Genomic DNA, 12,490 nt, shown 5'->3' with positions numbered 1-12,490 from the left:
CTCATTCTACACACTAAATTGCCAGCTGAGGGAGGATCTGTCTGTTGGTAGAGGCACAACCTCTGAACATAAAAGAGAAATAATTAGGCTAACACTCTGAATAATGAAACACAGGTAAACATCTTCCCTCACCTAATTATCATGCACTAATTTACAAGCTACTGAAGCATGTACACAGTAATATTTTCATTTACTTTGAGGCAATATGCCCAAAGGAACTTGTCTTATCACCATTTAATTACTCCCGTTTACCCATTAGCATTAATGATCTAATGTTCTAGCAACGACTGTAATGAGAACCTTGTGTCAAGAGGGAAATAACACTAGAAACAAATGCATCCCATTTTTTCACCATTTGTAATTTTTAACTAAGGATAAGCACTGTGGTAATCAGTAAGTTGTATAATTGATCTTTTCCCCGATGACTAATTTTCTACCACAACCTATCCGTTGAGAAGAATTGTTTCTGTCCAATTACTGTTTGCTTTCTCGCTCCAGACATCTCTCAGTGTGTTTACCAAGAGGTTTTCTAGATCTGTAACTGCCATATCACTATACCGTGTACTCCGTAGTGCATGTTTAGTCTAAGGTGATATATTCTTATATTACTTTAAATATCAGAGAAGTTACGTACTTGGTCAGCTTTCTCTTCTTTAATCCATTTTTACTCCTGTAAAAAAAGAAGCGGTTTCATTTATTAAACTGTTTCATAGTCTTTATTCAAAGTTAGTACTACTTTAAGAATGTTTGTTTTCTGTTCACCATTATACTGAGGATGAGATTGATGATAATATTTTGGACATTTTTAAGCTGATAGCAACATTTCCACGTACAATGTGTCCACTCTGTGGCTTTGAGAACAACCTGCTTGTGGAAGGGAAAATCTGTGCCAAACAAAAGCAATGGGTCCTCTACAAATCCTGTCCCAACAGAGCCATTGGCTTCAGATGGGCTGGGATTAAGTGTCCAGCACCCAGGGCTGGACAAGCCTGACAGGGAACTGCACTGTTCCAGGGGACAGGGCATCACAACGCCCCACAGGCTGTTACACGCTGGCTCTGGTGTGCTGAGAGCGTGGATGCCAATACTAGAGAGCAACCAGGAATGGGAAGTATCTGTTGAGTAAACAGAAGACGACCATTTGGAAATTCAGAGAAGGGTGCAGGAAAAAAGAAAGGGCTTGAACACTATTTCTAAACCATTTCATAACCTGCTATTATGAAATGTTTTCATAACATGATCAATGAAGACAATGGCAAATATCCTACTGATTTCAGTGGGACTCAAGCTTAGATAATTTTAACTGACTTTTAACAGCTACAGATAATTATGCCAGTCATATAATACACTGCCTTCACATGATTTATAAGTAATATAATTCACTTGTGACAGTTGCAATCAAGCTTATGAGTGTGTTAAGCAGTATAACCCACAAGTAATGGACTGCACTTCACTACCTCCACGTGGGCTTTTTGGAAGTGTTCATTTTGTTGCTACAAAAAAAAAAGTTAAGCAATCAACCACATTAAATGCACAAAGTAAGCACCCTGGAATACTTTGGCTAGAGGTTTGAAAACACTGATTCCCTCTGTTAAACAGCCACAGAGTACAGATTCTTGCTTACTCAGAAGATATTGTAGTAGTTTTTCCCTGGCTTTAAACAATAGCTGTTCATTAATCACATTATAATGATGCTAATTTCAATTTTGTGATGACAGTAAAATGATTTCTAGATACCTTGCATCACAGTTTCAAACAGTAAATTAAATGTGAATAATTCTATTTTCAAAACAATGTAAAATATCAAAAAAAACTATTTAAAAGTGGAATATTCTTAATTTCCTACTCTGTTAAGTTTAGAAGTAAAATTAGAATATCAAAAATATTCACTTCCAAAATTAAATTTTACTAATTTTACAGCCACAAAGATGTAGTAATTTTGTAATCTTGTCAAGGTACATTTTCATTTAGATGTGGAACTTTGCCTGTGAAGTTAACAAGGACTATAGCAATATCAGCTTTACACTAATAAGGAGATTTACTTTGCAAAGCTTTACTTTGCAATTATTATAAACCTCTTCACCTTACCATGCTACCTATACGGCATTATCTGTATAGTATCTGTACATTCATGTGTTCCATACACATATCCTAGCAGTTTATACTTTACACCTATAAGGATTTTTTTCCAAAGGAATCTTAAAACTAATTTATCTAAATTATTCACCATATTTCCATCTCCTGTGACTGTGGTAAACCTTCCAATGTTGGGCATCTTGGAATTTATTTCAAAAGAAAAAAATATCTAAGTGCTGTTTATGGTGGGAATTCTTCTCAGAACAATACTCCAATGAACAATCTAAGAGGCAGTAAACCAAATGATTGACATCTATTTCTCAGCAACAATTTCTTGTGCTTTGATAGTCTGAAAGACTGTTATTGTAGCATTGCAACTGTTTCCTGAATGTTTGTAAATGTTTTAAACCAATTTGTATGCAAAACAAACAAATTTGAAGCATTAGCTGATGTTTCATCTATTCTTCCATTTACCCTACAGAATAAAATACAAAGAGAGTGATTAATCTCATCTCGTTCATCTTCAGCTCCTTTAAACTTGGTCATCTAGACTAAAGTAAGTAGTTTGACAGAAGAGGAAACCTCTGAAGAAAGGTACACACCTGGAAGAGTGAGTTAATGCATACTGATCCATATTAAATGAGAAGAGGGAAAGGAACAAATGAGGAAGATGACTTTTTGCAGCAGTGCCACTGAGAATGGCCATCTTGGGCTTCTTGACTATTACAGATAATAAACTGTTTGCCTGACCCACCAGCACTGTAAAACTCCAGTAATTAGATGAGTTTATGTCCAACAAGTTATAAATATGTACTATACACAATATTAGACTTGGAGAGATGTGGAAGCCTTCCATCTGCTCTTCAGCTGGGTTTGCATGGAGAACATGCTTTTAATTTCATGAAATGGACCTTCTTTTAGTTACAAAACCCCATTCATATTCCTGGGACCACAGAAAATTTAGATGGGTTTTTCTACAGAGCAAAAGTGACTCAAGAAAATCCAGCCTCAGAAATCCCTGACTGGGATGACTGCCTAACTGGGACTTTGGCACCATAGGGTAAAAGCAGGGAAAACATCTGGTCAAAAGTAAAATCTAACTTTTGTAGAAAACATTTCTTTCTTACATCACCATACCTTGGACTTAAGATCACTAGGAACTTAAGTTTCTTTTATACAAGTTAAGCACTTTTAGATCTTAGTAAAATACAATATACATGTTAAAAAGTTTGTAAAACAGTTCTGGTTCTAAGTAGGTCCCAAGGTTTTGTTGTTTAGACATTTTTAAAAAAACCCTATCAGTTGTTTACTAAGGCCTTATAAATTATTTACAGACTAAGCTTTTAAATATACCGATATATACACAGAGAAACACACCGTTACCCAATTTTTACATTTTGGGACTGCCAGCTTGTATGGATTCTCAGTGAACTTTTGCTTCCAACAGCAAACATTTTACTAATGACAGGAGAGCAAAAATGCACCTATGAAAACTAAGGTGTTTGACATCACACACCAAACAGGTGAGGCACAATCAAGCAATTTTAGTAATAGAAAAGCAACAGCAGCAGAAGGCAATGTCAGACAATGTATAGATTAATAACTGGGACAGAAGAAGCCAGGACTTCTAATGAACAGGGAAAATTTGCAGAGACTGCAATGAAATGAATATGATGACCACCATAAGATTAGCTTTTTAATACCAAAATGGGCTGGAGCATAAACAGACAAACTAGATGAAGCAGGGCAGCAAATACTTTGATACCCACATCCTCTCCAATCCATGTTCTAATACAAGAAAACTAGAACTTCAAGAGCTTTGACCCATTTGAAAAAAAAGATATCAATCACACACTTTTAATGTAATATAAAGTAGCAGTGTTTACACATTGCATATGGAAAAACAAGTAATTCACTTACCAAGGATTAATATAAAATGCCAAAAGATAATCAGTCCAAAGGCATGAGGGTAGCAGAGTTAGGAAAGCAAATACACTTCTACGCCTGTGAGCATTAACAAATAACATACATAAAGATGAAAAAGTGAGTTGAGTTAGTAAGACAAACAGAAATCAGGAGATCAGCAAATTCTATTTAAAAAATCAGCTAGACCCATAAAGGCTTCCTCTTACTTACTTCATAAGAATATTGTTAACACCCACAGAATTTTAACTCCTCAACCTGACATTCTATGTAGGGTTTTCAGCTATGCAACATAATCAAAATAAATCTTTTTTATGGTATCGATCAGCACGTTATTCTAAATCAATGTTAATCTGTAAATGGGCAGATTTTCAGAGAGTGGGCTTATATCCATTATGTAAGTGTTGCTAAAGCCTATTTTCTGACGCTTTGAGCTATTTAAGGACAGACATAGCTTGTTTTTACCATGCACAACTATAATCACCTCCTATGTTTACTCCTGCAAGTGATCCTGTGGATATTGGAACATCTGTATCAGAGGTAAATTCAGAACATTCCAATATCTCTTAATACCCTCTATTGAGTCAGATTTCTGAAAACATCCATTTTGTAGAGTTCTATTTTTAAGTCTCCTTTCTTTGATTTTCAACAAAACCTTATTTGAATTTTTTTCAAACTGCAGAAGGTTTTATGGTGGCTAAAGGAAATTTAAGTATGAAATCACTCTAAGCTTCTGGATTTGCAATCTATTTACCAGACTAAGCATCCAGGAAACACACTCAGGTCTGTTCTACCCATTGCTAGACTGGGCTACTGGTACTTCACAAATATGAAGAACTCGTGAAACAAACAAGAATTGCCCCAGTAGCAGGTTTTTGTGCCAAATATGCACTTGGTATGGTTTTTTGACTTATCAGAAAATCTGCAGTTCTAAAAGCAATACCATCCTACTACAACTGATCTAAAGAGAAATCACAAGGTGGAACTTCATTTTTCATGATCTCAACTCTCACGACGTTGGTAGATACTGTATTTTCCCCAATAAACAAGTCACATCAATTTTAGTAATCTCTAACCTTAATCTTCCAGTCAGTGATCAAAAACTTTTGCCCATGCAGTGAAAGCTCCGAATTAGGCTTTAATGAGTTTTGCTGCTAAATAGAAAATCAGCAGTGCATTTTCTGCACAGCACTTTCCCCGGGCATTGGTAGGGATTGCATGGGACAGCTAGAAGTGAAAGCCCTTTCTAGTCAAGCACAGGCCATAGTGGTTGCAGGATTAGGGCCTTAGGGCTTCTGTGTTTTTAGGGTTTCTATGTCTGGACTGAGGATGAAACTATGTTCTCCACAGACCTCTGGTGCCATGGAGAGGTTTTCATTAGGCTCAGAAGACAGAAGTAATGATGTGAGAGGAAGCATCCTCAAGTTGCACCAGGGGAGGTTCAGGTTGGACATTAGGAAATATTTCTTCATTGAAAGGATTATCAAGCATTGGAACAGGCTGCCCAGGGAAGTGTTGGAGTCACTGTTCCTGGGGATATTTAAAAGATATTTCAGATGTGGCACTTAAGAGACATGGTTTAGTGATAAACTTGGCTGTGTTAGGAGTTATGGTTGGACTTCATGATATTAAAGGCTTTTTTCCAACCTAAACGATTCTACTTTGCCAGAATACTCCTCTTGCCTTTGGAAAACTCCAAGTGTGGTTTTCCAGAGTTTTTAATTCTTCTTGACTACAGAGGCAGAAGGAATTACTCAAGCTTGTTTCTTCTTTCATTATCAAATTGTCCCGAGAAATTTCCACACTCTATCATATCACAGGCTAACTTGCTTGCAGACCTACTTATATTGTTCACAGATTACATACTATGACATCTAAACCAGCTGATTTTATTCAATGTATAAAAAATATGTAATTGCCTAACAATTACAATATTGGTTTCCAGGAAATGTTATGGTGTTTTGCCTACTGCTTAGGCGTAGTGAAAAAAAATTGTTTAATTAAAGGAAAGAGATGCAGAGATTGCGTAAATCCTGAAAATTCTGATGAGATAAGTTTTCTCTAGGAATCAATGGATATGCCCATAGCTCCCTTACTAAATCCTTGGAATAACCCTAAGCAAAATGGGTTTATTAATCCTTCTACCTGTCTTTAGGGACATATTTCCTATTTGTCTGCCTGGATAGACAGTGAATCTCGTCATGACAGCAAATGACAGAGGCACACAAAACAAGTTATCTTTACTGACTCTCAGGGAACTCAGGACCATAAGATTAGGACACATCGCCTACAGTTACCAAAAATTTGCGGAGATATTAAGGAGGAATATCTTCCCAATTTCATTTTTTATAATATAATTTATGTATGCATGCATGTATACATATGCATATGTATACATACATGCACATATACTAAATCAAGCAACAAGAACTTTCACTTTCACATCCAAACCTTATAATTAATTCCCCTTCCCATGAAAAAAAGCCTTTTATGGTTTTAATGACATCTCTTGCTAGGTTAATCATTTGATTCAAGCTTGTATATTTAATTAACATGAGTGTTTGATCTTCTGCCTTGTTTGCCATTAATATAGTCCAAGCAAGAGAAGCTGAAAGAGAGATTAGTTTGCGTTGCATATAGCTGGCCGCTATTAAAACTAAACCAAGCAAGTGAAGCTTGTTTAATATCCAGTTAGTTAGCAGCACAGTAAGGTATTGACAAGATTTGCTGGGCTTGTTAGTTCAGTATGCACGCTTATTAACAAAAAAGCTTGTAGTGGTGCAATGTCAATCCATTTAATTCTGTCTTTGCTGGCAGGCTGTGTCCCATGAGATCATGGAAACAGTGCCCTGTGCACCAATTCTTCTTTCCAACTTCTTGGCTGTCAACAAAGCTGACCATGGGTGTAAAACCAAGACTAGTATTTTCATCTTCCTACATACTGGAATGGAGCTTTAGGGGGCTGATTGTTTTTCAGATATCTGTGTTTGGTCTTGCCTTGAAAGATAAGAGTTTTTTGCAAAGACTGCTAATAACAAACCAGGTCAGTCATTAGCATGTGTTTTATGGTCAAAATAGTAATGAAAATGACCACACTGGTGCCAGTCAGGCAGGTCTCAAGAGAGACCTAATCCTACAGGCTTGATCTGTTCAAATACTTCTCCTTGGCTGGTGGTGTCAGTGACGGCTGACAACAGTGCCTGCAACTCCCGTAGGTGGTTTTCTAGACTGGCAAGAATATGTTTGGTTTTTTTTCTGAGTCATTTCAACAGTACTGAACATTAACTTACAGTAAATATTTGAGTTGGCTTGTCCTTGTCTTACAATGCAAGGAAAAATTAATTAATGGCACTGCGTGAAGACAGTTGCTAATTGGTTACCTAAAGGCAAACTTACTCCTGGATGCAAATGTATCTCTATGGAAGTGCTAATGGATTTATAGAACAAGTTTCTACACTTGTGTTATTTTAGGAAGCATGTCTGTAAGAGAAAGGAAAATAAAATCCTTCCAAGCACATCTATGCAACTTGGCTGACATGCATACACATCATTCCCTACTAAAAACAGCAGCTGACAAAACACATAGTCTTGAGTCAAGAAACAAATATCTATCATTCAATAAATATAATACTAACTTAACAAATACAGTTGTTTTTTCTTAAAAAAAGACAGTGATGAACGAAAAAAAAAGCACTTAAGATTAAATATCACATTTGCCAAAAAGCAGAAATGGGAAAAAAACATAATTAAAAGTTTTGCTTCAAACACTCACCAGTTGTAGGGAAGCTTTCCATCTCTCTCTAAAGATGCAAAATTGACAAAGGTGCCAGCCCCGCACTCCCTGTTTCAGGAAGACCATTGAGTACAAAGTTACATTTTTTGATTCACAATGCTTGCAATGACTTAACAGAGGACTGAGAGTTTCAGAAAGTCATAAGCACTCACTATCTGTGACTAGGTCTAAGACACTCTGGGCTAAACATAACTGAAATCCTTTAACATAAGTTGTGCAAAACCAATACATGTTCAATACCAAGTGAGATCAGGTTTCCTAATAATGCTTAAAAAGTATGAAACAAGGGAGAAGTTACTAACAAAGAGCTCAGATAAACCTCATTTTCTATCCAGATTCAGGCTTTCCACAGTCTGGCACTAGCACTTGTTGCTGACCTCTGCACACTTGCTAAATATTTACATTTCTTTATTAAATATTCATTGCCCCAACTCTAAGTAGAAGATGCATAATTGTGTCTGTTTGACAGAAGCACGGTAATTTTGAGTTCACCACATAATCTTGACACACAACCCCCTGAATTTCCTGAAGAACACTCCAGATAATTTATCAGAAGTCCATTATTTTCAGCTACAAATGATAAACTGACTTCACTATTTTTGATTCCTTCATTTAAGCAAACAATTGCTTGCAGCTTCTCAATGGATTTACTTTTTAAATTTCCTCCTGGGGTTTTTATCTTCTGTGGCTAAAAGCAGTGACGAAAATAAAAAGAAAACACTTTTGGCTGCCTGCACAGTAACCAAAAGATAATTAATTTAACTGTGAATTTCACAGAGCCAGTTACATGTAAAAGGAAGAAACCACATAATATTCACTGAAACAGATAGCCTCCAAAATACATGTGATATGATCACCTGTCGCATGGAATATGAAGCCAAGACATAACACACAAATCCCAGTGTCTGCTAGGTTGCCAAGAGCAAAATACTTCAGGTATATGAAATAATTTACATGAAATAATTTTCTTTTTTGCCACAGGAGAGTAAATTAACATACAATATATTAGACAGATTATAAAGGATGAAGGTTCCAGGACCATTCAAAAATCAGGAGTGTTTGGAGAAACCTTTGAGGTTCATCCACCTTGTTACACAATCCGCATTAAAATGAACTGTTACAGGTTCAGATCACAAGGAAATTCAATTCCAATATTCAGGTGCAGATAGCTGAAGGAACTGTGGATTCTGTAAGAAAGGTCTACTCCTATAACATAATCTTTCCCTTCTTCTGTACGACGGAATAAATGGGGATCATCAACACTATACGTGAACAGCAGGACCTAATATCCTTTCTGGATTTGTGGGTGTCTGTGTGTATTTGGCTGCAGCTTAACTGTGTAGAAAAGCAAGACCTAGGTGAGCCCATATGCTCTATCCCACATGGCAGTTTCCATGGGAAGGAATCCCATACAAAGGTAGAATAAGGACAAACTGAAGAGCTGAATTTGGGGGCAGATTGGCATATGCTCTCGTGGGAGATGCTCAGGACCCCGGGTACATCCTCTCCTGTCCCGGGGGTTTGGCTGCTGGAGCTCAGGCCTTAGATGCTGCTGAAATGCAGCATCCTGGACCTGATGAACAAACCATCTTACCTGTTGATACAGAAAATCTCCTGTTCCAAACTATATGAAAGATTTGCAAAGCATCCTGGTGTCCTGTTCTTTCCAGTTGCCTCAGATCCTAATTATTCTTTAGGCTCTTGACACAACTCTTTTAATAAGAGATTGCACTTCTTACGGACCCAATCTTGCAAAGCTCGAAATGAGACAAAGGTTGAGGCTTATACCTCAGACCAAGAATGAAAGTAGATGGAGATGATATATTCTTAGACAGCAGCAGGACAACTATTTTGAAGGTAGCCTGTTCACAAGCATCTCAAGCAGCACACAAGCATGTAAGTATCCTCGATTACAACTATTGGCATGATACGTTTGTTGTTATCTAAAATTTTTGGAATTACCATAAATCTGGACATACCTGGCCATTTGTAGGTGTTTTCTCCTGAGTACAACAAGGGTCACCAGCAGCAGTCCAATCAGAAGTATACTCAGGATGGCTAACACAGAGATTACCACTACGTTGGGATTCATCTCAGTGACTGTACATACAAACAAGGGTTCTTGGTTATTCAATTCAGAAACACTGACAGTTTGGGGGATTTTCTCCCCTAAATGTTGATAGTGTTATCGTTTTTCTGAACTGATCTCATTTAGCCTGGAGTAAAAAGAGAGAAAAAGTCTACAAGAGATAAAGAGAGATTTTGACTAGTTATCTCTCTTACAAAGTTTCTGTGGGGAAATGACTTCACATTTTGTTAAACTTTGCCATGTCCTGACACTTTTTTTTTTTCTTTTTAACAGACATTCATAACACAAGAGAAAAGAGTGAAGGAGATACAAAATAGAGATGCTAATCATCATCTATGTCTCCAAGGCAAATTTCAACTCTGAAGCTATTCAACAATAATCAATACCTTTTCTGACCCAAAAGCAAAACAACAGACTGAGGCTTTGTAATAAACTGGGTTGAAACTGACTGAACTACTTTGGCAAAAAAATTTAAACAAAATATTCTGTTTTAAATAAGAGCTGGAATCATCCCTTGATAACAAAACCTTGATTTATTTTTGTTCCATATTATGTGCTTATTGATTGTACAACTATGAGATCAGATACCCTGCTATGTTTATTATATAAGAGATTCTTTCTACTTTACTTGCTCAGAATAACTTTACATTCACAGTTGTCTTGAGAAGCATTTTTTTAGATAGAAAACATGGAGATTTTTACATGAAGTAACAGACGCTGAACTCCAGCATGGAGTGGCATATGATGTATAGGATCACTGACTAAAGCTACCCAACTCCCTAACTAAACAAAGATGACACTAATCATTCTGAAGAGGAGATTTTAAAGAGAAGTCCAGTGCTCTGGGCAGTTCAACACTGATATTCTTTCCTCAGAGTAAGTACAGAGCCAGGCTTCACAATATGCCTGGGGAGCCTCCATCAGGAGCTATCCCTTCAAGGTGTGACTGCTATAGATTCTGTGGTGGTCCTTCTGTTTCTCTTTTACCATATCTCCACTTCCTCACTGAACACAGAAAGCAGCTGCCTAAACAGCTTATAAACGTGACCTTCCTCTTGTTTGGACTTGGATGAGAAGACATTTTTCCCCATGAATGTCATCAAGCAATACCCTGATGTTCAGCCTTAATGACATTAATTAAGTCCCTGATTTCTAAAACCCAGTATAGAATTGAGCAGCTATTTCATATTTTTTCACATCAGACTCCCCCCACTGGAATTTTTCTAAGGACTTTATAAAGCTTCTTCCCATCCCATCCATATCTAGAAGCCTTTTCATAACACCAACCACCCCTTTGGCCAGTATTACTGAGGGCAGCTTTAGAAAGCAAGGAGAAACAAGATGCTGTAGCTGGAGAAGGGAGAAAAAAGCAGGGAAGCGCTGCTTACCCATGGTGGAAACTGCAATGAAAGTGGGCACGCTGGGGCTATTGTGGCTGAAGGTGGTCACACTGCAGTTGTAGGAAGTGGCAGGGCTTAAGCTGGAAATGGTCACTACATGTGAAGAGACTGTGACAGGTTCCTGCAGACAGGGGGAAAAACACACAGAAGTTTCTCTCTCCTGTAAACACAAGAGCACAAATCAGTGCTCCCCTCTCCATCCATATACTTGACCAGGTAAATTCAGATCTGGTGAAAGAAAACAACACTTTGAAACCCAGAGAGGATAAGCAAAGCCTGCTCTTGAAAATAGGCAGGCATCCTGGCAGTCTGGCAGAAGAGGTGAGAGGAACAGGGGTGAAAACAGCAGCAGGAATAGCCCAGAGCACCCCAGGCCACTTGGGGAGGGCTGAGGATGCTTCACAGGAGGTCGATCAGGCACACATTTGGTGAGGGAAGGCACTGTGACCTTCAGGACATCCCCAGAGGTGGGCAGAGTCCATCAGTGCTGGTTACTAAGCCATACAGGTAGGAGAAAGACAAAGTTATTTTTATTCAAAGCACAGACAGGGCAGTCACAATCTCTGCATCCTCAGATGGATAGGTGTCATCTCCATTTCTGAGGCAGTACCTCTGAACGTGAAGATCGGTGAGCCTTTTGAGCGGCCAAGGTGAAAAACAAGATAGAGGAAAGGAATGCCTTTGGGTAATAACTATGATCAGACATCCCCTATCTCATTTTTTTGAGAACTAGAAACTCTACATAACAAAATCACACAATGTTTTCATTACGTTGTCCATGGTAAACACTTTTTTTTTTAAATGCTGATACAGCAAAAGAAAATAAATAAAAAATAATCTTAAAACTATAGCTCCTTAGAGTCTTCAGAGGCTTTTCTACACTTCCCAGCAGAACCACGTGTGGGTTGCAGATGTGAAAAGAGGGACACTGAGACAGTGGTTTAAGAAGGGAATAAGAAGAGCTTTTATGAATGAACTCATCCCAGATGAGGAGTGTGAGATGCTGTAGTCATGAGCAGTGGATTTCTGCAGTGGCCTGTTGTCAGTCATAGGCTACTTCTAGGCTAGCAAGGTTTCCTGTTGCAGTGCAATTCTGGGGTATTTCATGCAGATTAAATCACGTATGCATGAGTGTAAAGAAGGAGAATTTTATTCCCTGAGCAAAAAGGAGGGGCCACAGTTTGGCAATTGGACTTGGTTGGATGTTTT

General features: G+C 37.8%; 1 protein-coding gene across 7 annotated transcripts in view; it reads right to left on the bottom strand.

Annotated features, from left to right (window-relative positions):
* The window catches only part of PTPRO (protein tyrosine phosphatase receptor type O), a 350,703-nt gene that overhangs the window by 14,222 nt on the left and 323,991 nt on the right, over positions 1-12,490 (bottom strand). For 6 of the 7 annotated variants that reach the window (XM_069861801.1, XM_069861787.1, XM_069861793.1 and 3 more), the window contains 5 exons: positions 11,270-11,402; positions 9,772-9,892; positions 7,772-7,840; positions 3,997-4,080; positions 635-670 (listed from right to left, as the gene is read on the bottom strand). In XM_069861801.1, coding sequence (XP_069717902.1) covers positions 635-670; positions 3,997-4,080; positions 7,772-7,840; positions 9,772-9,892; positions 11,270-11,402 — 443 coding nt within the window. The remainder of the gene's footprint in view (positions 1-634; positions 671-3,996; positions 4,081-7,771; positions 7,841-9,771; positions 9,893-11,269; positions 11,403-12,490) is intronic. The other variant, XM_069861818.1, reaches the window with a different exon arrangement.

The sequence above is a fragment of the Phaenicophaeus curvirostris genome, chromosome 1 (assembly GCF_032191515.1).
Source record: "Phaenicophaeus curvirostris isolate KB17595 chromosome 1, BPBGC_Pcur_1.0, whole genome shotgun sequence".
NCBI lineage: Eukaryota > Metazoa > Chordata > Aves > Cuculiformes > Cuculidae > Phaenicophaeus > Phaenicophaeus curvirostris.
Note: the sequence above shows the minus strand (reverse complement) of the source record. Positions and strands in the feature narration are given on the sequence as shown.